Source organism: Crinia signifera, chromosome 5, assembly GCF_055691185.1.
Source record: "Crinia signifera chromosome 5, ASM5569118v1, whole genome shotgun sequence".
NCBI lineage: Eukaryota > Metazoa > Chordata > Amphibia > Anura > Myobatrachidae > Crinia > Crinia signifera.
In genome coordinates this window covers 288,545,595-288,573,169 of record NC_139221.1, presented here as the reverse complement: position 1 = coordinate 288,573,169, position 27,575 = coordinate 288,545,595, and the positions used below count along the sequence as shown (strand labels likewise).

Below are 27,575 nucleotides of genomic sequence, written 5' to 3'. Positions count from 1 at the left end.
TAGTCACACTCCACTAGTACCTCTCGCCCAACGCGTGGTGGCACCCCATTAGTACCTCTCTCTTGACACACACAGCTTGGTTGCACCCCATTAGTGCCCCTCCCAAGATACACGCATGGTCGCACCCCACTAGTACCTCTCACCCGACACACACAGCTTGGTTACAACCCACTACCACCCAAGTGTACACAAATTATGAACAAGTCTTACCGTCACCAGAAAAGTGAAAATGTTCTGTAACGGTCACAGTAAGCAATGCTAACAACGTGTATGCGTAGATGGAATTCAGGAACAAGGAAGAAAATAAACGTTCCACTGAATGAACAATGGCTAAAGATTTTAATTATAATATCACAATGGGCAAAGATTATTATCAGATTACATGTAAACTCCAATGAACCGTTTAAGTGTTAGTACGCAGTTGAAACAAGGCTTTGCAACTAACATTCACATCAAAGTGCTAATAAAATAAAAAATATACACTTTAGATTTAAAAGGTATGAAATATTTTCTCCAGTCACACAAATAAATTGAAAGAGTAGCACTGAACGGTGGATTTACTTTAGAGCAAATATTCAGCACGAAATGATCTTTTCCGGCGCACACAGCCAACGCCACATGCATCCCAGAATTGCACCGCGGGCACAGGTGTCCAACGTAAGGGATGCCTGAGAGGTGTCATTAAATGTGGAGCAGATTCTATTTAAGAACGCCAAAACATGGAAGCTAAGAGTGTTCTCAGAAAAGCAGTGGGTAACAAGAGACTTGGCAAAGCCCAGTCATTCTGCAGGTTGTCAGGCAGGCAGCTTTGTGGGAACACCGTGTGTACAGTATGTGAGGCGGATGAGAAAAGGACAAACATATAACAACATAAGCAGGAATAAATAAAGTAACAGTGGAGAGATAAAAGAGGACACTTATTGATTAACACTGAAGCAGAATGCCTAGGGAGCCACAGCCGGCACAAATAGTTTATAAAATCAATGAAGAATTTTCCCATGTACATAATGGAATACAGTACCAACAAATAATCGGACAGACACGGAATATAAATACGGAATAATACTGACTAGACCAGTTCTTGTATCCTATTGTGGCAGCTGCTTATTGCCAACAATAAATACATATTCTAAAGGGTTGTCTCTATTGCAGCAGTAAATTCATAGATAACATGGTCACTGTGACACGGTTATAGCAGGTGACATGGTTTTAGCAAGTGACATGAATATTAAAAAGTAGACCCAAGTAATATAACCGCAATAAGAAACCAATGCACACATGACTTTATTATTATCTTATGCATTGGCATATCATGGGCCTGGAGCTGACATTTTTTGAAGAGCCTTTTTCAAGGGCCCCAACAACACTGTCCGAAAATTAAAATAGGGTAGCAAAACCCACTGCCTGCGAGTCAGTTTGAATGACAGTTGGTAGCAGTTGCTATGCCTTCCCTATTTTGAACTTCGCTGCAGGTCGCCCACTGGAGCCTCCACTTGTAAAGACCCCCTTTAGCACCGTGCAGTGAGATGCGCGCTCCCGCGGGCACCGCATCGCACAGTACAAAAAGTATGTGTGCACATACTTTTTGTACTGCCCGCGGATCGCATCGCATGCGATGCAGCCCATAATAGGTGCAATCATTGCAGCGTGAATGGGCACCTTAAGAAGCTATTTTTTGCAATGGGCAACTTCACCGCTTTCATACATCTCCTCTATGAACCTATGTCTGATATCGGCCTACTGACCAGGGTTGTGTCTAGATCCACTTCTGTTCTTTGACTAGAATGTGAGTACGGATGATGTAAGTTGCCCTCACAGCATTTTTTATTTTCTCTGTAATTTGCATAGGTGTAGGTTATTTTCTTTTATTGCTACAGGCACGGTGAATTGCCACACTTATATCCCCCCTCCAGGTATACCTTGACCCAGTGCATGATGGGAAATGTCAAAAGACAGAAGTGATTCTAGCCACAACCTACTGTCCAGGTGTCAGTAAGGGGGATGCAGGCAGCATTTATCTACAAGACCAAAGCAATAAACATGTATCAGCAATCCACACATGAATATTTCACACGGAATGGACGTAAATGCAGCCTGCACTCAATGCCCCTCGTGCCGGTATTGATGTGTGCAGACGGAGACGCATTATCTCCCTTGTTAACAAAACAAGACTATAAGGCTGTTGACAACCTCACATGTATTCCCGTCAGCAATGGAAGTAGCGTGGATTAACAAAGGAGGTGAGGTCCATAGAATTGTATATTACAATGAGCACAATACATAACCGTAACAACAAATATTACACTGGAGGCAGTGGGAAGTGAGAGACGTACAGCCAGACGGGAATTGGAGAACATAATCTGATGAATACTATGTGTCATTGTCAATGGAAGAAAATAAACCTTATTGTGTGTCAAATTATCTGTTTGTGCTTCGTTCGTGTTGCCATTAATGTTTCATCTGTCCTCTAGTAGTAGTAGTAGTACGTTTATTTATAAGGCGCCACAAAGTGTCTGCAGCGTCGTACATAGCAAACAAAAAACAAATGACAAGGTAACGTACAGGGTGTGTTGATAAAATACAGCATAAATAGGGGTATAGCTGGTAGAACTAAAATCAGCATTAGTTCTGGAGAAGGTGTCGAAATTGTCGAGGAGACTGAAGATGAAGTAGGGGAAGGGAAGAACAGGACAGGAGCACTGGTGAGGTAAAGAGGTAGGGTGAGTACGTGAGGAAGGAGGACCCTACTCATAAGAGTTAACATACTAAAAGGAGGCGGGTGGACGAATGAAAAAACAATAGGATAAGTAGGAACGGAGGGGAACGGAGGCAGGATAGGAGGCTCAAAAAGAGGTTAGGAGGAGGGATAGGCTAGTTGAAAAAAGTACGTTTTGAGGGAGCGCTTGAAGGAGGTAAGGGAATCAGATAGCCTGATGGGTGGCGGGAGGTTGTTCCAGTTCCAGTGCAGTGCATTACCTTTTAAGGAAAATATACCAAAAGTAAAGCCCCTCACTCACATACAATTAATTATTAAGGGTCCGATTCAGGATCGCACGTTGCGATCTGAATTTCGTCCCCAACAACAATGATCGGGGCTTGCACATGTGCAAACCTTGGCAGCGAACGGCTTCAGCAAATTACACAGTCACTGGGCCGTTTGCTGTGGGGAGGGAGGGCTTGGGGTGTGCATGGGGCGATAGCAGGGGCATGGCCAACCTTTTATTTGGGCACCCCCAATAAAATGGCGATAACTATTTGGGGCCGCATGCGAGGGGATGTGTTTGGTACGAGGGGATTCAGCGATGGGTGAGGTTCACTGGGCAGCATTTATTGGCTCGATAGGCAGTGAATGTACGCTGCCTGGTAAGCCAAACTGAATCAGGCTCTAAATGTGAACAATAATTATTACCTTTATCTTCAGAAAAGGCCAATACAAAATCGAGGTTTGTGCGACAATGAAGAAATTTGTGTGATTACCTGCGGTCCTGACATGGGATCAAAACTGGAAGCAGACTCGGTGTTGGAGAGCAATGGGAAAAACTGAGCATTTAGATCATGTGGAAACACAGATATCTCATTCTGACGGTACAGCCGGTGGTCCCGGAGCTTCATCACCCACTCCTCAAACACCTCGGAAGATTTCACCTGTAGAACAAGGAACTTGGCTAATTAAATTTTTTTTTTTTTTTTTTCAATTTTGAAAAACAGTTTCCATGACTTATTGTAGGTTTCCGAACTTTATTAATTGATACTGGGCCAAATGCACTGAGCTTCAAAAGTGATAAAATGGAGAGTGATAAAAAACCAACCAATCAGCTCCTGCCTGCCATTTTTCAAACACAGTCTGTGACGTGATAGGTAGGAGCTGATTAGCTGGCTGTTTATCACTCTCCATTCGATTACTTGTGAAGCTTAGAACCATTAATACAAATGTAGCAGAAATCTGGGACACCGTTGTTACACAAAATGTACACCGACAATAAAACACCCTCAAAAATTCCAACATGTATAAAATATTCAGCATTTTCCAGGAACTGGATGTGTGAGGAAATGCATTACAGGACCCATACAGCGAATGTACAATGTGGGACTAATGAAAGGAGAGCTCTGAAATAACATCAAAGACACAAGAGCCTGTTTGAGTAATTTCCCAGAAAAAAAGCTCTTTTGCAAAAACATTTGTTAAACCACAGAAATAAATATTACAGATTTTTAGTATGCTATCCTATTGTCCCGATAATTTAGCACCAGTGAAGAATGGGGGTTTTCGCTGTTTTTCCCCCCCTACCTATCCTGTAACTCACCAAGAAACTAATTTTCCTTGAGAAAATACATGGGTCTATGTAAAGTCGTGGACCTACAGATTTTTACAGCCATTATCTCTGATAAAAAAGCCTACTTATCGCCAATACACTGTAAATCGGTTAGTCATTGCCCCTCCTACAGTGGAATAAGGCTGTATATTGCACCATTATGCAACTGCGTACAAGACCGCAATGCGGGGGCATGTAGTCCCTTCCCACATGGCCTTCCCCAGATCTCCTGGGAGTAATCTAGAAAAGTAGGTAAGTATGATCAGCAGTAAAAGAACAAATCATTTTCTAAAACGCTATATTAAAAGACATAGCTAATGGGCAATCAGGGATGCTAACTTGCTGTTTTGTCCACTATGAGAGGAGTGGAATTATTAATGTATGTATTAGAGAGAGGGGAGACAGTGCATGAAACTGCAACAAAACACATTTTTTTTTTCACAAGATCAGTTCGTTGCTCGGATAATTCTGAATGCAGATCGCTACAGTGCTGATTTCAGTTAAGAGGAAGATTCTTAAAAATGTTCCGTTATTTCTATCTTTTGATGACTATCAGGCCTGCTCTAATTATATAAAAGACTCTTCAATGTTTCATGCTGAGCACAAATCAAAATTCCTGATAAAGCGATAAAAACCCTGCAACACACAGTCATTTGCGCAGTGTAATCATGTGTAATCATTTTCTTTAACATTCTGTACTTGTGAATTTACTGGTATTGAAGGGGAGCTGGGGGCCACAGACAGGGATTCCACATTATCCTCACTAGCCCCCTGCTCTAACAATGCCAGGGTATTCTTCCAAGGCCCGCTGCTCTGACACCACCATGCTATCCTTCTGAGGCCCACTGCGCCGACACAGCCAGGATATTCTACCAAGGCCCACTGCTCCGACACAGCCAGGATATTCTACCGAGGCCCACTGCTCTGACACCACCATGCTATCCTTCTGAGGCCCACTGCGCCGACACAGCCAGGATATTCTACCAAGGCCCACTGCTCCGACACAGCCAGGATATTCTACCAAGGCCCGCTGCTCTGACACCACCATGCTATCCTTCTGAGGCCCACTGCGCCGACACAGCCAGGATATTATACCAAGGCCCACTGCTCCGACACAGCCAGGATATTCTACCAAGGCCCGCTGCTCTGACACCACCATGCTATCCTTCTGAGGCCCACTGCGCCGACACAGCCAGGATATTATACCAAGGCCCACTGCTCCGACACAGCCAGGATATTCTACCAAGGCCCGCTGCTCTGACACCACCATGCTATCCTTCTGAGGCCCACTGCGCCGACACAGCCAGGATATTCTACCAAGGCCCACTGCTCCGACACAGCCAGGATATTCTACCAAGGCCCACTGCTCTGACACCACCATGCTATCCTTCTGAGGCCCACTATGCTGACACAGCCAGGATATTCTACCAAGGCCCACTGCTCCGACACCGCCAGATTTATTCTACCAAGGCTCACTGCTCCGACACAGCCAGGATATTCTACCAAGGCCCACTGCTCCGACACCGCCAGAATATTCTACCAAGGCCCACTGCTCCGACACCGCCAGAATATTCTACCAAGGCCCACTGCTCTGACACCGCCAGGATATTCTTCTATGGCTCGCTGCTCTGACAATGCCATGCTATCCTTCTGAGGCCCACTGTGATTACAATACAATGCTATCATTCGGAGACCTGCTGCTCTCACAATCCCATGCTATCCTTCCGAGGCCCGGATATTCTTCCCAGGCCAATTGCTCTGACATTGCCACTCTATCATCCTCAGGCACCTTGCGGTGGTAATTCCTCCTTGAGGCCCCCTGAACTGGCAATGCACAATCACTCTTTTTAGGCCTGTTGGTCTGCAATACCACAATACCCAGGGTGGCTGCCACTGCCCTACCCAACAAAGCAGAAATTGCCAAACATTCAATCATAAGGTAAATTAGTGACACGATAATAATTATATTACAAATGTCACGGGAAAATCATCCTCCACACAAGGTAAGAATCATCGAGAACAGCCAAAAGCAAACCCTAAGGTGTAGGCCTATGTTTACAATGGATACTGTATATGGAGCCATTAGGTTTTATACAGTGGTAATGCTTTTGTGATATTACCTTGAGATGGTATATATGTTCCTCTGTATCCAGGTCAATGCATTGAGTTGACTTTTTAACTGACATGACAGAAAGGCCGACATCGATGCAGCCATGTAGCTTTCCTTTCTCCATCTGCAAGGACACAGTATAAACAAATTTACATGAGATCTTCTTAATAAGCAAATAGTTTATGAGGTAACATGGTATCCCAGAGCGGCTTCCATCTGCCAGACATTTCCGAATACATGACCATGATTACATGAGTGACATTTGCAAACGCTTGAATGGTTGGACATAAAGTGCATCAATGGACTGTGGTGGCAAAGCTGAAGCCAGTGTTGTACGAATGGAGCCTACATATACATTAGGCACTAGTTACACTCATTAGACATTTCCAAAATGCAAAATACTGTATTAAATATTTTCATTCCCGCAGGGGGTAAGATGCAAAAATGCAAGACTATAATCTTCACAAAGCCATTATGTTATCACCATTTTTATCATGGTGCCCCGGCCTAGGCCAAATGTTTCCAAGTGAGAAATATATAAAAAAATATTAAAATAAGTAAATGAACCTCATCATTAAGTTCAGTTACAGTATGTGGTGGTGGGCAGGGTTACGCTTATGTTTGCCCACATATTTTATGATGGGCGGCCACCAGCTCTGGTTCTGCCTTCCACAATGAACATTAGTAATTTTATGCGGTCCTGGATCTCCAAAAGATGTGGCACCCCTGCAAGTGCTATAAAGGCATCCAAGTGGATGCTGCCACCTAAGATATGGAGAGGGGGCTCAGTCATATTCATATTTGAACCATGATTACTCAAAAATTCTACAAAGGTTAAATAAAAGGATACAAGTTCTGTTGGTGTGGTCCTGGAGTTTAAATTAGGATATGTACAGAAGAAGAAAAAATTAACTCTCTCTTTGTGGGATCACGATTTAAATAATAAATAAATAACATATCAGTAACTCTAAGGAGTAACACGCATACATACATAAACTGAAATCAAACATAATGTAAAAAATACCAGTCACAGGAGTTATATTTCAGATGGGATGTTGCTATAGGCAACCAATCAGATACTTTCTATTATCTTCTAGAAGGTGCTGAATGAAGTAATAAGTAGATTCTGACTGGTTGCCCATAGCAACATCCCATGTGACACAGAACTCCCATCTTAGTTTTCTGCTGTGCAACCAGCTGATTACCCCCACTCAGACCCGCAGAACTGATGGTGCTACACACTCTCTCCAATTCATGTACTCTGTCTTAACTTATACCCAGTGGCAGATTTAGGGGCTGTGGCACCCCTAGACACAACGGTGACGGATGTTCCCTGTACCTAATTCTATTATTTTCATTAATTGGTTATAAGCCATCATTTGATGATTGGCAATGTAACACAGTCTAATAATTGAAATATCCATGAAATATGACATTTCATTGTATTTTTAAATGATGTATGCATATTTACTAAGTAGGACAGCTTACAGGGGCAGGCCTAACCATTTACACTGATCATGGTGCCGTATAATCAGCATAGTGGAAATCATTTGCAGTTACTGGTAAATTTCAGTCTGAGGGTACTAAAATAGTCATCCAAGTGGGCACGTTACAGTTTTCTTCTTTTGTGCAGACCCCGGGCCGGCACCTAGCATAGGAACCACTGATTGGTTTGGTGTCAAACTCATGGTCCTCCATCTGTTGTGGAACTACACATCCCAGCATGCCCTGCCACAGCGAGGATTTCCTGGAACGTAGAATAGGGTGAGCGGCCTGCGAGGGGGTTAAACAGCGTGGATCGCTTGTTTTCAGCGATCCCCGCCGTTTAACCCCCTCGCCGGCTGCATTGAATACGGGCCAGTGTGTATAGACCTTTACTATGAAACATTAAACCTAATTGCAGACATTTCTAGCATAGTAATATACCCCACTATCACACACACCTAGGTAATAACTGGTAACTCATGTTCCCGCTGTATTCAGGGCTATTCATAAACAGCATCCCCTGTATTATATACACCAGTAATCTACCTACATTGTTAAATATAATCCACTGGCTAGCTGCAAACCATTTGTTAGCCTGACAACGTGTAACCCCACTGCTACTGTAATGGAGTATGCATCATCAACGCTGCATCATTATACTGGGTGGCTGTGAATGGCTTGAGTTTCCTTATTCATTGTCTTTTATGCTATTTAGATTTACCAACAGGTTTGTGACATATTGTGAATGACTCTGTTGTACAGCACATGACACATGATCACAGCTACACAAGCTACATAATAAAGGATAAAAGAATGACCTTTATTGCACAATATTTGCTACCATGGCTACACAACAGATATTATTTCAAATAAAAAAATGCAACTTACTTCAGTCACGCCTTTTGCATACTTCAAAATTCCTTTGTCCAGGTAGAAATATCTCTAAAGAAGAGCGAAGTAAACATGAGAACAGAACAATGACCGTGTCCGACACAAAATACCTGTACAGTGTCACCTTACGCATGGTATGTATATAGCATAGCTCTCTGTATATGCTGCTGTCAACATGTATAACTGCAGCCCGGCGGCAGCAGCATAGACGTGACAGGAAACTTACTTTGATATTGCCTGGTTTAACAATTTGAGTGCCAACATCTCTGGGAGAGATGTTCAAATTATCCGCTAAAATTGCCAATGTTGCTCACATTTATTATATAAATTCAAATAAAAAATATTGTGTAAAAAAAGATTAGATTTTGTATACAAGGTAAACATTACAGGTCATTATACTGAATAAAAATGTTTGCTTGGCAATTTTCACACCTATTTTGACAAATCCGCTTGGCACTCAACGGGTTAAGGATGTCTGTCTTTGACCAGATTGTCACACTTATAAAACATATATAGTCTGCATGGATTTATTGTGGTGTTCTTTTATTCTATATGGTCCTACTTTAACGGAAAAATAAACCTATGACACGGCGCTAGGTTTCTATTATGACAAATTTATTACAAATAAATTAAAAACCATTCATGAATAAAATATCACACAATATATAAGTAATATGAGAATTCTCAGAAAAAAACATGGTTAACATGTATAATAAGAATTTAAAACTGAGAATTGATTCCAGCTAGTATTCAGATGTATTGGAGAGAGTCAATTGTTATCCCAGCTCCTGATGAAGGCGTGTTAACACGCCGAAACGCGTTGCGCAGCAGCACCAGTATTCCAGCTTATTTCTGGAGAGACATCCCATCCCACACCTTTCTCCAATCTTTGGAGCCATTACACCAGATCTCATCCGGACCAGTTCTTCGCCATCACTTTGGACTCCATTGTTGACTCCGCTCTGCAGGACTCAAGTTGGGTATAGTTATACCACAAAACTGCACCACTTCAAACTGGAGTGTTATTATTGGCATCCATAACTGGGTAATCACGGGACCTTCCATAAGTCCTTATATAATCAAGGACATCTACATTCTCTGGTAACTATACATTCTATGGTGTTCTTGGGATAACAATTGACTCTCTCCAATACATCGGAATACTAGCTGGAATCAATTCTTTGTTTTAAATTCTTATTATACATGTTGACCATGTTTTTTTGACAATTCTCATATGAATTATATATTTTGTGTGATATTTTATTCATGAATGGTTTTTAATTTATTTGTAATAAATTTGTCATAATAGAAACCTAACGCTGTATCATAGATTTCTTTTTTCTCGTTTCTGTACTTTTTGGGAGCTTCACACCCTCCCGATACAGCAGCTTCAGCAACACCGGTGGTTCCCCTTCCTTTGCGCTACTTTAAAGGAAACATGGGGCAAAGGTTTTATACTTCAATCGATGGCAGCGACTCAGGGTACTAAATCGTAGAAGAGTTTGAGGTCTTGGCTGATACAGTAAATTCAAATAATGAAACATAATCCTCTTTTTTATTACCTGAGAACAGGTTGTTGACATTTAGAAGGGTAAGCAGGTTTGGGGGTAACGTTTGTCATTTTTAAATGATGCGGAAATAGATATTTTACTGAAACCCAGTTTGCCGTAACACAAATATTCTGGATAGACTATCAGATTATTGCTCAAAACTACAATTTTTTCTTTAGCCAACTGTATGCTTTTAAATGCAGTTTATGTTTAAGTCTTGATTCATGTATATTAAATAGCCTGAAAAAACACAAGCAGTAGGGAGGTGATTGTGGTCATTGAAAAACTCTGCGGCAGACTGGAGATAACAGGTTATGCATATTCCCATACTTCAGGGTGTGTCAGTGATGATTATGGTGATGGCGGTGTATGCTTTACAAATACTAAGACTGGCCCTTAGGGTCATTGCGAGTTCCTCAGTTGCAAAATCTAACAAAGCGAAATGACATCAGCTAGTTTTATGTACATGTATAGCACATATAAAGGATTACTCATACATCCCAAGGGATATCTGCTCCCTCCTCAATACTAAATTCCCTGTGTTGCCGATAACTGGGTTGGGTCATCGGCAAAACATGTTGAAAGTCCTCTATTTGACAATTCTGACCCAAAAATGATTGAATCTTTTTAATGTGCTGTATTTTGCCAATTCCACAAGGTATCGCTGATCATCAGATCAAACATCAGCAGATCTCAGTTGTCTGGTTACAGATATCTGTAACCAGACTAATGTTGGGTACACAATGGCTGATATATCGGCCATTCGACTGAACGGGTAATAAATCTATGGAGCATCGGCTAGTGTATATCATTGATATATCGGTGAATGGCGTCGTTCATAGAAATAGCGTGTTGAATGTGCAACACAGCTGATGCCCGAAATATCTAAAGATATATTGTGTGGACGGGCAATCCGCTGACAGCCCATACAGCCGCGCCGGGAGCAGTCAGTGATTGACAGCTCAATGGGCCAGTTGCAATGTCACTCACGACGGATCAGGCAGCATATTTTTGCAGATCAATTGATTTGCAGATACTAGTGTGTACCCAGTATAAGCCCCAGAGAAAACATGAGAACAAAGGAGAAGAAAAATGAGAATGGAGAGGAGTGGGGGAGGGGTGGGGGTTGGTTAGGGGGTTGGAGAGATGGTAGAAAGGGGATGCAGTTAAAATCCCGGCGGTCGGGATCCCGGCGTTCAGAATCCCGACGGCCGAAATCCCAACACTTTTTCCCTCCGTGGGTGTCCACGACACCCCTGGAGGGAGAATAAATTAGCGTGCCGATCGCAGCGAGCCCGTAAGGAAGGGGGCGATCCACGTCCCCTTGTCGGGATTTCGGCGTCGGGATTTTGAACGCCGGGATCCCGACCGCCGGGATTTCATAGTGAATCCGTAGAAAGGATGGACAAAAATAACTATTCTGAATAACTACTAATATCATAGGGCAAAAGAAGTGACCAATTCACAAGACAACTAATAGCATTAATACAGTAATAAGGGACCCATGGCTACATTACAGCAAGAGGTCTTGCGTGCCAGAGCTAAGCAAATACTTACTATATAGGGACATATACACTGTTTTTATTCATTTTCGTTTATACTGATTTGGGCATCACATGAAATTAAGACAATATTCACTTACATTAAAATCATATAATCTTAATGACAAAATTGTTTTGTTCTAATGCAATGCTGTATATCTGTCCTTCATCCCCAAAGGTGTTTTTTTATGCTTTTTTTTTCTTAGTTTCATTTTAACACCATGAACCTTTCAAAACCCGTGCAGTTCCTCTTTCCTGACTGGGGTGTCGCTCTCTGCTGTGGTGTCTTTATCATAGTGTGGCCTGTATCTCAATACAGGGCAGACTGTACTAGAAGCACCAAAGTAAACAGCGACACCCTAGGCAGGAAAGAGGAACTGCACGGGTTTAAAAATGTTCAGCCTACTAGAATACTTTTTCTATACCTACCTACACTATTTTCTTCTTTTTTTTTTTCTTTTCTTTTTTTAACAAACACACACACACACACAAAAGGTAAAACGAGACACAAAAGAAGGAGAAAACAGGTGTCACGTACCTTATGCCATCCTTTGAGAGGCCATTTCCTTTTCTTTAGCAGGAAGCCCTCCAGTTTTTGTGGTTCTAGGGTACAACTTGAGCTTCCTCTCAGGCCTTCTACAATTTCCCAGCTATCCTGTTGAAGACTGATAAATGTTAGTCTATGGTGCACACCTTAGCGATCTCACACAAATACACTGGTTACAGTGTGACACCACTAACCATCATAAAGCAATGACGTCTCACATAAATGTAAATAACATCTGGAATAGTGTAACAGGGAAATCTCTGCCATCCCTTAACACGCAGAGATTATGCACAGAACTGACTGTTGGAGCCTGTTGTAGCATTTGTGGGCATGACAAATATTTATACTCTATAGAACACATTTATTTCTGCTGAGACTAACTTGGAATTTCTATCAACGACTGCACTATGCGTACTTTAAATTAAGTGGATCGTAAAATATTCATGAATATTTATAAAAACCATCCTTTATGTTTGGAGTGCCGCGCTTTCACACACAGTAACAAATTATGATTCCTGAGATTATATTCTATGACGATTGAACATTTATCAAGAACACATCAATTTGGCTTTTTTTTGTATCTTTACAAGGTGCTTCTAATACCCCATTCACACCAGCCTAAATTCCCGGGTTGAGACCGGGAACCCGGTTTTAGCGCTGGTGTGAAAGGTTCTCGGGACAAAATCCCGGGCAAATGTCAACCCGGCTAGGTACCAGGGTTGTTCCCGGGTTCAACCCGGGGACCTGGCTGGTGTGAAAGGTACAGGGTATACTTACCCGGGTTGCCGTGTCCTGTCCGACGGGAATTAATGCAGGCGGCGGGCGCAAATGACGGGAAAGCCGGTGGATGATGATGACGCAGCTCTCCGGCGGCAGTGAGGACGCCGGAGAGCTGCGTCATCTTCATCCGCAGCCTGTCCCGTCATTTGCGCCGCCGCCTGTGTGGATCCCTGGCCTGCACGGAGGACCAGCAACCGGGGTGAGTATTCTCCCCACCGACTGCCCACCTCCTCCCCGCCCCCTTCTCACACCAGAAAATGCAGGGACATTTCTGGTGTGAATGGGTCCAAACCCGGGAATGTCCCTGGTTGTCCCGGGAACTGAATTCCCGGGTTTGTCCCTGCATTTCTGGTGTGAATGGGGTATTATACACTCTGCAATAAAAATGCAGCACATTAGACTATTAAGGGCCAGATGTACTAAGCTTCAAAAGTGATCAAATGGAAAATGTAAAACCACCAGCCAATCAACTCCTAACTACCAGGTCACAGGCTAGGTTAAAAAAATGTCCTTAAAGTGAATGCTGTCACCTGGGAACATCACACAAGGTCGTCTTTATATGAAACAGGGATTCGACTAAAAGGAAGATCATTGGTTCTCGGATCTGCCAATTGGTTTCACCAAAAGCATTAACAAAGGATAAGACAAGGCCTTTCCACTTCAATGTGGAAAGGAAATGTCACAGAAATAGGGCAAGGTGCAGTGCGCACAATTTTCCAATGAACAGAGCTTTTTTTGACATAAGAGAAAAAAAACAAGCAATGTTCTACCATTAAGGCTGGGTACACACGGATATATTACTTGTACAGCCAACAAATAATATAATGCAGAATTGCCGTGTGCATAGCCGATATTTCTGAGAAGAACTCTGTTCAGAGACATACTGTATCACGTGAGCTGTGATATTTCCAAATTGCAAGTATATTTTTACACCTGCCTTTGTGTATGGGCATCCCGCCAACCGACCCCCATATGCCAGCCAACAATGATGCCACTTCTGGTTCCTGTGGCCAGGCATGTCAGGCAGCGGATTGGTACATGTGTCTGTACAATTCGTTTGTGCAAAACACTTACTAAATCCTCGGATCAGTCAGCTGGTGATGTAATAAATATTAAGAAATAGCCCATCACTTAATAACTTGGAACGGTAACCTTAAAAATAAATTAATACCCGCTACGTCACATCACTATTATATTGGCCTAAATCGGTCAGAACGCTCAGCACACAGTGATGTGTCAGCGCTGTGTGCTGAGTGATCTGTCAGGGCAAGTGTTCTCTGGTGAGAACACTTCCCTTGACCGATTAAAATCCAGCATGCTGGATATTAATCTCTGGGCGATAGCAATGTGCCGGGCTGCGCATCACTATGGCTCCTACCCACGAAGCGATGTAGGGGCATTTTCTAAGCGATCTAGTTAGATGCTACATGTATAGGCCCCATTGGTATTCGTTCTTTAAATATTTTTTTCTCAATATCACTGCAGGTACAAACTTCTGCATGTCATTTTTTAGCAGTACCTCAAAATTTTGATACAACGTAAAACAAGTGATTGAAAAAAAAAATAATATTAAAAAAAAAAATATATATATATATATATATATATATATATATATATATATATATATATATATATATATTTACCCCCCACACTAGGTGAAGAATCCAGATGATGTGCAGTAAATACATACAACAGCTGCACCTGACAGCCGTTTCAACTGGACTCTGCCAGTTTTCCTCAGGGGATATGGATATATATATATATATATATATATATATATATACACACATAAACACACAGCCAACGTGGTATCCCTAATAATCCATGGACCACAGGACACAGACCGTCACTGCAGCATTCTTAATGCAAATATTTATTAGCTCAACACTTCGGGGGATTGAGCCCCGTGTTGCTCTTGAAAACGGGGCTCAACCGCCCGAAACGTTGAGCTAATAAATATTTGCATTAAGAACGCTGCAGTGCCGGTCTGTGTCCTGGGGTTCATGGATCATTAGGGATACCACGTTGGCTGTATCTTGTCTTGACAAGGCACGCAGTTACAGATGACCTGTTACCACGGAGTGCCGAGCCGAATTCCTTTCTCTCTCTCTCTTATATATAGATATATATATATATATATATATATATATATATATATATATCTATATATAAAATCTTGGAGGTTCCTAGCAACAAGCCATGGTAGAGGCAGTGTTAATTGCATTGACAGCTTACTGAAATGGTATGGCATGCAGTTTTACATGCAAAGTACTGTATGAAGTTAAAGATGAAATGTCATTTTATGAGCTTGCCAAAAAATTTGTCAAAAACAGGGGTGGTGACACTATGGGGGTATCCAATCACCCGTGGTCATTGACCGCTGGTACATGGTTTGCTGCAGGCTTTCCTATTTAGCCTCAAGGCTGGAGTCTGTATTTCATGATATCTGCACTTATCGGGGACAATGCTTCAGGAATGCACAGCATAAATCCACATAAGCAGCTGCTAAATCCACCATAACACTTGGGATCGGTAAAAAAAAACCTGATCCCATGGGTTTTCGCGTGGTCACAGGCCACTATTGGACATTAAAAACCGCCTGTAATGGGATACTTTGATAATGACCATTGGTCATAAAAATCGCTAGATCACGCAGTTTTTAACATCTGAAATTGCTTAGGGGATAATTGGATATCCCTCAGCTGAAACCTACATTTGATGCAGCCAATCTTGACGCACAGGACCTACTTGTGTGGACCACTTGCCCAGTGTGGACTTATTGACACCAAGTACTTCCCCCCTCTTCAATTGTTCCTTTGTGGCGGACAATGCTCCCTGAACCCTCCAGTGGCTTACCACCCCCAAGCCACCAGAGTGGGAGGATATTATTCCATGTGAGCAGAAGCCCTTTCCTACTTCCAACCTTCATCCACTTGGCGGACACCGCATCCTGGAGCACCTTGGTGGCTACGGTCAAACATAGACCACCAAAGTAAGAGGATACCAGTTATTGCGGAAGCCTATGTTCTATTTCCTCCAACGGTAACAACTAGTGAGGATTCCCATCACCTTAAATAAGTGGAACTCATTGAACAACTGCCATTTTCTTTTAGCGCTGCTCACATGCCTTGTGCGTGATTGTATTTGATGCAGCCATGCATGATGTACTTGCGAAACAGAGCACACTGTGCATTGAGAAAACATTATCTCCCTACCAAGTGATTCTTAAAACCACATTTCTTATTTTAAAAAAATATATAAAAATTCAGGAAAAAGGGAGATTAGTTCTTAGAATCACACCACTGAAATGTATGATGAAAATCAATGCATTCAAATGAGTGTTTTTGAGTTGGTTACATTTGCAACCAAGAAGTCAGTCAAGCACTTCATAGCTACGTCCAAACACAAGATAATACTGAATGTGAATGACATTATTGAGAACACATTTACATTCAAAGCTAATGATACTGGACTCCAAGGCCTGAAAAATGAAAAAAAAAAAAAAAAAAAAATTGAATACATTAACCCTTTGAGTGCCAACATATCCACTAAAATGCCAGCGTCACTCACATTCCTTATAATCTTTTTATTATTTTTTTTATTTGTTTTTTAAAGAACAACATATTTTATTTGAATTGATATATTTCCTATATAAGGGAAACATTACAGGTCATTATGATGAATATAAAGGTTTGCTTGGCAATTTTCACACCTATTTTGACAAATTCCATTGGAACTCAAAGGGTTAAACTTTTGGGCCTTCACTGGAAGAATCAGCCGGCTCTGATTTCACAGAAAGTTAATGTTATTTTACTTAGAACAGGATTCATTCAAAATGAAAAATTCTTCCAGTCGCAAGTACATTTACACTTTTTTAAAAACTTTTATTTAGCTAGATTTAACTTTAAGCTTTAATGGGGCCTATACACGGGGCAATGTAAGGGTATTTTCGAAGCAATCTCCCTAGATCGCTTAGAACAGGGGTGGCCAAACCTGTCCTCAAGATCTACCAACAGTTCATGTTTTCCAGGCAACCTGTGGATTTAGTATACATGAATGCAGCAGGTTTGAAAATGTGACTGTTCGTAATGACTACAGCTGTGCACCAGCTAGGTGATCTGGAAAACGAGGACCGTTGGTAGATCTCGAGGACCGGTTTGGCCACCGCTGGCTTAGAAAATGCCCCTACATTGCTCCGTGTGTAGGGGCCATAGCAATAGCGAAGCGCTCAGTGATTAATATCCAACATGCTGGATAAATCGATAATCTCCAACGTCAGGGCCAGTGTTCTCACCGAAGAACACAGGCCCTGACAGATCGCTCAAGCACACAGCGCTGACACATCGCTCAGAACGCTCAGCAAATCTCTCCTTGTTCAGGCTCCTTAACTGATTTATGATCAATGTAAGTTCTAGATTAATAATTCCACCTTATTCATGGACTTGGACTTTTATTAGATAAGTACCCAAAAGTCACATTCCGTCACATGGAATGGCCCTCTGGATGGGACTGCTGTATGACTTATGTTGGAAAAAGTGAGCGGATATAGTTGGCAAAATATTGGTAGTCAACACACTGGAAATTGGATATTCATGGGTTAGTTTCAGCTCTCCGTAAATACATTTTAATTATTTCTCTAAATCGGTCTTTATGATGGGTACACATTAGACGATTTGTGCCAACGATATTCATATGTAATTTCTAATGTGCACCCAGCTTTACACTGCTTAAATAATGTCCAAAGTGAATGAGCAAAGGAGACTCTGTATATACGCGACCTAGAGATTAATTCTGTAAATAGAAAGAACCGTGTGAATTTTATAGGCGTTGAAATAAAATTTGATATTTACAATATAAACCAAGGAAAGCAATGAGGCAAAATACCTATTAGCAGATATCTATAAAACCAAGCTGCATAAAATAAACGGTTCACTGCTAACACAAGAAGGGAAAATAATTGGCTAGAAGAAGTTTGATAACAGACTCTGGATTGGAGGTTAAATTCAACGATCCACACAAAAGAATGTGAATTTCAGAATTAAAAATGTTTAGTAGTATAGAAAATATTTGAAGCTTACATAGTAGACTGTGTTGGAGATGATCAGAAAGGATAAAGAAGAGGGTTTAAAAGAAGACAAAAGTGAAAAAAAAAAAAAAATGGGCACTTGTAATTTTCGTCAATATCTATCTACAATAGCTATCTAATATATCGCTAAATATGTGCAAGACAATGATTGATGGCATTCAAGTTCAGTGTCATTGAGATTCTACACAAACTTTGTGTCATGTTTTAATACCTTGTTTCATGCACAAATAAAATACATTTGTGTGTATTTTATGTTTGATGTACTTATACAACATAAATGCATGATACCTCATTGAAATATAAAAACATTCCAAAATACGTAATAATCCATTATCCAAAAATCACGCGGTGCTGCTCAATCTCTGGATAGAGCTCACCAAGGCCTCAATATAGGGAACATGTAGGAGAAAAACCAGAAAGGCGCACAATGAGCGTAAATGTAAAAAAAACACTTTTACTGTTATAAATGCTCACATACATGGAAGTTTAAAACAGCAGGTATGCTTAGAATCATAAAAACCCGGGCGGGTATATATATACACACACTATCTATATATGTCTAATGTCCGTGAGTCTCCGAAACACTGCCATCTGCTGGCAAAGAGTGAAACTACATCTCTTTTTCACACATGCACAAACACAGAAGGTGTAATATCTAACTACCCCTCACCTCTATGAGGTGAGGCACTGCCAAGTGACCACTAGAAGCCACTCGATGGACCAAATTACTCCCGTGTGTGATAAAAGATTTCATAACAGAAAGCAAAAGCAATTTTTTGCAGGGACACGGATCTGTTTCAAACTTGCTGGATATGTAGAAAGACAACTGTGAAGATAGATTGGAAGTAGGAGCACATAGGAATGCGCTAAAAACGGTTACAGCTCAAAGTCAATGCTGCCACAGCGCGAAGTGGAAGTACATTGCAGAAGCGGTCAGTTACTTTGTATCAGCTGATGAGCTGGTATGTGAGAAGAGGGGGTGCACCATCAGGCACCAAGGTGTATGGGTGGCCACAGATTAACCACTTTTTTCAATTGTTTTTCTTATTATAATGGGGCCGATTCCGGATCACCATGTGCAAACCCTGACTGTGAACGACCGCGGTGAGTTGCTCACTCACCAGGCTGTTCGCAGAGTGGAGGGAGGGCGGTGGCGGGGTTGAGCCCATTTTATGGGTGTCACCAAGGAAATGCTGGACGTTTCCTTGGGTACATGGGCGGCTCTCCTTGCTGCAGGTTACCCGCCTCACACCATGACCTCTCCTTGCTGCAGGTTACCCGCCTCACACCATGACCTCTCCTTGCTGCAGGTTACCCGGCTCACACCATGACCTCTCCTTGCTGCAGGTTACCCGCCTCACCCCATGACCTCTCCTTGCTGCAGGTTACTGCCTCACCCCATGACCTCTCCTTGCTGCAGGTTACCCGCCTCACCCCATGACCTCTCCTTGCTGCAGGTTACCCACCTCACCCCATGACCTCTCCTTGCTGCAGGTTACTGCCTCACCCCATGACCTCTCCTTGCTGCAGGTTACTGCCTCACCCCATGACCTCTCCTTGCTGCAGGTTACCCGCCTCACACCATGACCTCTCCTTGCTGCAGGTTACCTGCCTCACCCCATGACCTCTCCTTGCTGCAGGTCTGTGACTGTCCGATATATACTCACATAAACAGCACTGATTGATTCCTGTGAACAATAACAGAAGTCTCCGGAGTACAAGTCTACTTTGACAGAAAAAGAAAGAAGGAAGCTTCTGGCAGCTAAGCATGGTGTAGGCAGCCGGATATGTGAGCCATCTATTGATTGTAGAGAGGCTTTCCTGTCCTCACATAACCATCAGACAGTTCTATGCAATATGCCGTCTTCACCTTCAACCATTACCAAGGAAAGTTCAGCTTCTCTTTATGCCCCAGTCTTCTGCAGCGTCAGCCAGTTAGGAAGTGTCCCCGGGACATCCCGTGCAGCAACTACACATTGGACCTTATTCTGGTACACACGCAATGCTGAGAATTTCACAGCATTGCATGTGTATTAAACGCCGGCCCCTGCCTGCAAAGCCATAATTACAAGTGCTGCTACCTGCTTAATGGCCGTCTAGGTTTCAAGCAAGGTCCCAACATCAGATGATTCCAACTCTTATCAACTGGACCACCATATCTTCCAAACCCCACAGCTCTATCACATCAAGATCCTCTCGTTAAGCATATTCTCACAATGAGGAAGGACCAAGTATCCTGCTCCCCACTCACCTTACAAAGACGTGAACACAAAAAATTCAGCATATGTCACACTAAGCGGCTGGCTTAATGGCTGCATGCACCTAATCCTTACTCACATACCATATGTGTCCTGTGTTCTCATATTATACTTTGTATGGTCTTTACATTAATTGTGGCAATTATTTCATGTCTGCTGTTCTAAATACAGTAATGATATTAAAATAAATAAGTAACTGCTTGGCTATCTCAACAAAATTCTCAACAACAGCCAGATGTATCAAGCTTCATAAGTAATAAAATGGAAAGTGATAAACTACCAGCCAATCAGCTCCTACCTGTCATTTTTCAAACCCAGTCTTTAGCATGACAGGTAGGAGCTGATTGGCTAGTTGTTTATCACTTTCCATTTTATCATTTTTGGAAGCTTGATACATCTGGCCCCAAAAGTCCAATGGTGTGGACATTTATCACATGTGTAGAATGGGTTCTGCGTCCTTCGCATGCAGTGCCCCTAAGCTCCAGTGACTGGGTGCGCTTTTCAGAATGGCGGTAAGTACATACATCGATCAAGACTTGTGTCTCCCTAGCCAATGTGCCTTGTGTCTACCTAACCGCTGGTCTTTAAATAAGAGCCCAAACCACTATCTATATGCTGAGTGAGCCATGAGCAGCTTGTCTATGATTAAATGATGGTCTTCAATAATTGACTTTATGTAACCATGTTCCTAAGCCAAAGCAACAACAAAATATGAATTAATGCAGATCACTAAATCTAAATATGCTTTTAATATACTAATCACTTTGCACATTTTCGAATAGGACTTCACCGCATATTATGTTGGTTCAAATATTTTTGCAGTAAAGGCCATGGCTCGGGTGAATACATAGAAAATGGCATCAAAATTGTGAAATAGGCATTTGATAAACATCTCCTATAATCCGGAGATGTTTAACTAAAACTTCCACCCAACATAACATGACAGAGTATAAATAAGTCAGGGTTGACAGCTTATGCATTGCATGCAGCAGAGCAAGTTAGACCAGAGTGGCTAGAGATATACTGCACACTCTATTTAAAGAACACGCTCTTAACTCTTTCTGACAAAATCCTTCTTAGATGGACAAAACCATGTGCACTGCAGGTGGGACAGATGTTACTTGTGCAGAGATAATTAGATTTGGGTGGGGTTTTACTTCAATGTGAGATCTATATTGCAGTGTAAAAATAAAGCTGGCAGTATTTACCCTGCACAGAAACAAAATAACTCACCCAAATCTAATTCTCTCTGCACATTTTACATCTGCCCCCCTGCAGTGCACATTGTTTTGTCCATCTAAGAAGGATTTATCCTTAACAAGGTTTCCCAAATAGAATACAAAGCCCGGGGAATCTCGGACCACTCCCCAATAGTAATGCAGATTGATCTCGAGTGTGAAGTGGGGTTCAAATACTGGAAATTGCAGCCCTTTTGGTTGGAACAAATGGGTGATCAAGAGGAATTCGAGTCCACCATGTGGGAATACTTTGAGACAAATAATGGGACAGCTCAAAAGATAATTGTGTGGGATGCCTTTAAGGCTTATATAAGGGGCGCCATGATCAAGAAGATAGCAACCCTAAAAAAACAGCATAGGGTAAGGGCCAATGAATTGGAGACCGAAATGAGTAACCTCGAGACTAAATATCTGAAGTCCAATCTAGAGGTAGATGGGGAAGATTGGCTGCAAGCCCAGAAAAAATGGCTTGAGTACTTACAGGATGTCACATGTCGGAGATTAAGCTTCGGGGCTCACCAGTGGTATGCTAGTGCGGATAGGGCAGGCAAATGGTTGGCAATTCTGGCAAAACAAGAGCGGCCTTCAAATATAATATCAAAAATCACACTAGAATCGGGTGAGACGATTTCGGGGACCCCTGAGATTGTACAGGTATTTATGGCCCACCTGGGAAAGGTGTATCAAAGCCAAATTAGCAAGGAGAGGGAGGCCATTGGGGAGTATCTGGAGTCAATTGATATGCCCCGGCTACCACAGGAACTCAGTGAATCTCTAGAGGCCCCCATTGAATGGAGTGAGATCGCGGAGGCAATTAAATCACTGCCCATTAATAAAGCTCCAGGATTAGATGGCCTTCCGGGGGAAGTATATCAGCGATATGATAAAATTATGGTTCCACAGCTGTTAGAATTGTTTCAGGCGATGGAGGAAGTGGAGAATATCCCCCCTTCTATGTCTGAGGCATCGATCATAATGATTCCCAAAAGCGGGAAGGACCCTTCTCAGATTGATTCATATCGGCCTATCTCCTTGATTTCGTCAGACGCAAAGATCTTTGCTAAGGTCTTGGTGAATCGGTTAAGTAAGGTGATTGATAAGATCGTACATCCCGATCAAACGGGATTTATGGCTGGGAAGTCAACCATGATCAATCTGAGAAGGGTCTTTTCGTACATTCAAATAGCAAAGAGCAGGAAGGCGAAAGTAGCGGTGGCATCATTCGATGCAAATAAAGCCTTCGATTGCATTGAATGGGAATATTTATGGGCGGTTCTTAAGGCCTTCGGCTTTGGGAATCGGTTCATGGGGTGGATTTCACTACTTTATAAAAATCCGCAAGCCAGAGTGTCGATAAATGGATTTACATCCCCGCTGTTCCCACTTTTTCGGGGGACCAGGCAGGGATGTCCCCTTTCACCCCTGCTATTTGCAGTAGCAGTCGAACCTCTGGCCTGCATTTTAAGAAAACTACTAGTGGGAGTGGGGCCCGGAGCGGGGCTTGGTCTGAACCTGGTTTCCTTGTACGCTGATGATTTGTTAGTGGGTGTGGCAGACCCAGAGGCGGATATCCCTAGAATTATCGAGTGTATGCGGGAATTTGGGGAATTTTCGGGACTTACAATCAACTGGGGGAAATCACATTTGATGAGGGTAGGTGATAACTTGGTAGGAGGCCCAACGGGTTCTCCCCTGCAGCCCACGGGAAAATTCAAATACCTGGGCGTGTGGGTCTCGGAAGCTACAACTGACTATATTCAGGACAATCTCACGCCGTTAATAAAGGATATTAAGGCCAAGTGTCGCTGCTGGTCAAAACTCCCTATCTCTCAGATTGGTAGGGTAAATCTGATAAAGATGTCGATTTTGCCCAGGCTACTATATATATTTCAACAATCTCCGGTTTATATAAAAGATGATTACTTTAAGAAAATTAGTAGTATTATTTCTTCTTTTATTTGGCGAGATAAGAGACCTCGAATCAGGATGGATATTTTGTGCAGAGATAGAGATAGGGGTGGATTGGCGGTTCCTAATTTTAAAGTTTATTATATTGCTGCCCAGCTGGTTCATCTTTGCGCTTGGGTTCGAGATGGCGAAGCCACGGTGGAGCTGGCGGGTCTTATGAGTTGCGTCGAGGACAACTTAGCTCCACTCCAGCGGCTCGTATCAATGGATCTGCGAGGACATCCCCCACCTATAGTAACGCAAGCGGTAAAAATCTGGAGATGGGTTCATAAGGTGATTAAATATGAGGGGTTGGACCCTGATACCTCCATTTTTTCCTTGGATGCACTGAGGGAAATAAAAGACCAACAGGGAATGGAGATATGGGGGAAATATGAGATGACAAGGATTGGACAATTCTATAAGAATGGAAACATCAAATCGTTTGATGAAATCCAGATGGAATTCAATTTGCCTAGACATATGTTCTTTAGATTTCTTCAGGTCAGAAGTGCATTGCAGCAAGAAGAAGGGGGGATAGAACATAATATAGTAGAATCGCCTTGTAAAAGATTTATTAAACAATTGAGTGGGAAGAGATTGTCCAGAATATACGGGTTTTTGAACTCATACGCCCAGGATGAAGAACTGCAGGTCCTTTTGGACAAGTGGGTAGCAGACATCCCGCAGGTGACTGAGATAGGTTGGGGGAGGGCATTGGCAGCTCCGGGAAGGGCAACTACCTCAATCCGTATACAACAAGTACAATTTAATATTCTACATAGGAGTTACCTAACCCCGGTCAGGTTAAAAAAAATAGCAGGAACCCACTCTGATCGCTGCCCGAAATGTAGGGCGGAGGTAGGATCCTTTTGGCACCTCTTATGGGAATGCCCGGTCATCAAGGAGTTTTGGGAGGCGGTGGAGGATAAGTTGGTGTTGGTGGGAGTACCTCGAGAACTCCTTACAACGCTAAGTATGGTAATGGGGGTGTGGGAGAGGGATGATCCCATTGGTGAGTGGAAGGATCTAGTGATAAATGTGTCCGCAATAGCGAAAGTCATCATCGCAAGGCAATGGATGGCCTCCTCTGGCCCAAACATTATCGAATGGATGAACTTAGTTAACAGTACGTGTGACCATGAGAGATATGTATACGCCTCCAGAAGGGCTCAGGTAAAATATGGAAAGATTTGGGGTAGATGGCGACACTCAAGACTATACAAAGTGGCAGCCCGGAACGATGGCGAGTGACCGAGGTCAAGAGAGTTGTAAAGGGACTGGATTAGCACATTAAATAAGCACAATATAACTACACGGGTTAGGGGAGGAACTTGCAAGGGGATTAAGTGGGTATAATTATCTAAGAGAAATAAAATCAATGTAACACGTTGGAGGGGCCTTGGTATTGGGGGAGAACTTCAATACCACATAATAAACAAGGGGTAAATTTATAGGGACACAGTTAGATAACACGGGTAGGTAATGTTATTTACAATATTACACGGATCGTATACATAAGTCACAAGTAGCTCAACTCGACACAGCACGAATGGAGATTAGTTAAAGGAGGGGGGGCGGGGGGGAGGCGGGTTAAACAGTAATGATTATGGGGTTAAAAGGGTACTCACAATTAAGAATAAATTGATTGGGAAAAAAAAAGGGGAAAGGAACAGAGAAAGGGAAGGGAAAGAAAAAAAAAGAGAAAAGTCAACAGGCCCAATAGTAATTTTAGACACATTTAGACAAATCACGAGATTAAGGTCACGTTTATAAGAATAGATCATTGAACACAATTTTTTTTTTTTTTTTTTTTTTTTAATATAGTCTTGTCCCCTTTTCATTGCCTCTTTACCTTGGTCATTATGGTATCCATTAAGGGTAAAAGTAGTCTGGGTAATGCGCTTCTAAGGAAGGAGAAAGGGAAAGAAAAGAAGGGAAGAAGAAAAAAGAAAAAAAAAAGAACTGGCGGGTGGTGGAAGGGTCGAAGGAATTGCATCAGGTAAAGCTTAAAATTCTTGGTAACTATAAATGAGCGTAGATATAGAGAATAGTAGAAAGGAAGGTAAGAGAGGACATGATAGGTCAGGGGTTTTTGTGTGTGGGGGGGGGGTGGGGGTGTATATGTAAGCTTTGTAATCTATTGTGTACCTACATGTTTGTATATATACCTCTGTTGGTATACTGCTGTATAACTTGTGATATATATGGATACTGTCTTGTTGTTTTAAAAAAAAAAAAAAAATGTATAAATAAAGACTCAATTAAAAAAAAAAAGAAGGATTTTGTCAGAAAGAGTGAACTAGAATAAGGCCCATGGTCTCAATGGCAATGACACTATATAAATAGTTTACACACACCTACTTGAAGAAGGCAACTAGGTGAAACACGTTGGAGACCTAACATACCTAGCCAAGACAAAGAATCGGGCTGAGATCATCCCCGGATGTAAGAACTAAGATCTGAAGACTTCCACCGTCTGAAGCTTGCACGAGAGATCGTCAGCGTGGAGAGGGTAAGTAGGAGGTAGAGAGGGACCAGAGAGGCAGGAGGTTTCCCCGGGCGGACAAGCGAGGCGGTGTCGACGGTGGCGCCGCTGCCCAATACACCGACCTCCGCTGCCCAAAGTCCCTGCAGCGAACGGGTGTCAGCGGCGTGTGACGCATTGAGTGTACTAACACTCATGCGGCACCTCCGTCATCCCACTAGCAGCGGAGAAGACACCGGCACCCTAATCTGCACCAGTCCCCCCCTCCTCCGAAAATCTGCAGAAGAAGTTATAAGATTTAAAGGGGTACCCGAAGATTTGATTGCACCATTATACAACTGTTTGACGGGACGCCGCCAACAGAGTATAATAAAATAGACTGAGACTAATAACGCTGCAATCCAGCAGCAAGGATTGGACTATTGAACTGTGCAAGCATACAGACCAGGAGATTTCTGACACAAATCGTGCACAGGGGCCAAGGGCCAGTGCACGGAACGTGGCAATTTTCTATACTGAATGCATCACTATATCAATGTAAAACTTTTTTAAGTAAAGTACGTTTACTTTATCTGTAAAGATAAGTAAAGTACGTTACAATATCTGCATTCCTCCCCAGGGAGGAATGCAGATATTGTGGCCATACACTAAGAAATATCTCAGTGTGTATGGACACGATATCTGATTGTTTCAGTCTGCCGTACAATATAACAGAGAGTTGGTGGGATGTACTAAGCATCACATACACGCTGCGGTACATAATCCTCTTATCAGGTACATACCGGTGTTAACGCCAGCAGGTGCTGGGAGTGCTGTGAGGGATCCCGTTGGATCTCTCTCAGTGGGAGACGTAGAAATAAGCTACAGGCTTCTAATGGGCAATGCCACATATAGATGGCATTACCCATAGGGTCCAATACATTTATGCCACAGTGTTTTTCTTTCTACTTACATTTTTGTCCTTTACCCACCCACTATATGCTATACCTGCTTTACCCACCATGCCAACTTATGCGGTGCATCTCATATGGCTGCTTTGGATGGTTTCTTCATTGGCAGGACATGTCTATTCATATAATGCAGGCATTCCTGGCCTTGGATGGTACTGGGGCCTGAGCCTGGGCTGTGACCTAATGATGGGATCGCTTGATACAGAGCATACTTATCTACCATCCTGGAATGGCTGGAAGGGTTCTGAAGGGTGGGCAAGCCTCCCGCATTTAGCGTCCCACCCCACCCCCCCGCATCGGCCCCACTCCCCCGCCCTCTGCCTGTCAAATACCAGCATTTGTGGCTCTTTCGGGAGGGAGTAAGGCTAAAATGACTCAAATCGTGTCATTT

General features: G+C 42.6%; 1 protein-coding gene across 4 annotated transcripts in view; it reads right to left on the bottom strand.

Moving 5' to 3' along the window:
- The window catches only part of OSBPL3 (oxysterol binding protein like 3), a 173,994-nt gene that overhangs the window by 52,484 nt on the left and 93,935 nt on the right, over window positions 1-27,575 (bottom strand). For 3 of the 4 annotated variants that reach the window (XM_083189186.1, XM_083189188.1, XM_083189187.1), the window contains exons 4-7: window positions 12,429-12,545; window positions 8,797-8,850; window positions 6,434-6,547; window positions 3,478-3,645 (exon numbers count right to left, since the gene is read on the bottom strand). In XM_083189186.1, the coding sequence (XP_083045312.1) occupies window positions 3,478-3,645; window positions 6,434-6,547; window positions 8,797-8,850; window positions 12,429-12,545 (453 nt within the window). The remainder of the gene's footprint in view (window positions 1-3,477; window positions 3,646-6,433; window positions 6,548-8,796; window positions 8,851-12,428; window positions 12,546-27,575) is intronic. The other variant, XM_083189189.1, reaches the window with a different exon arrangement.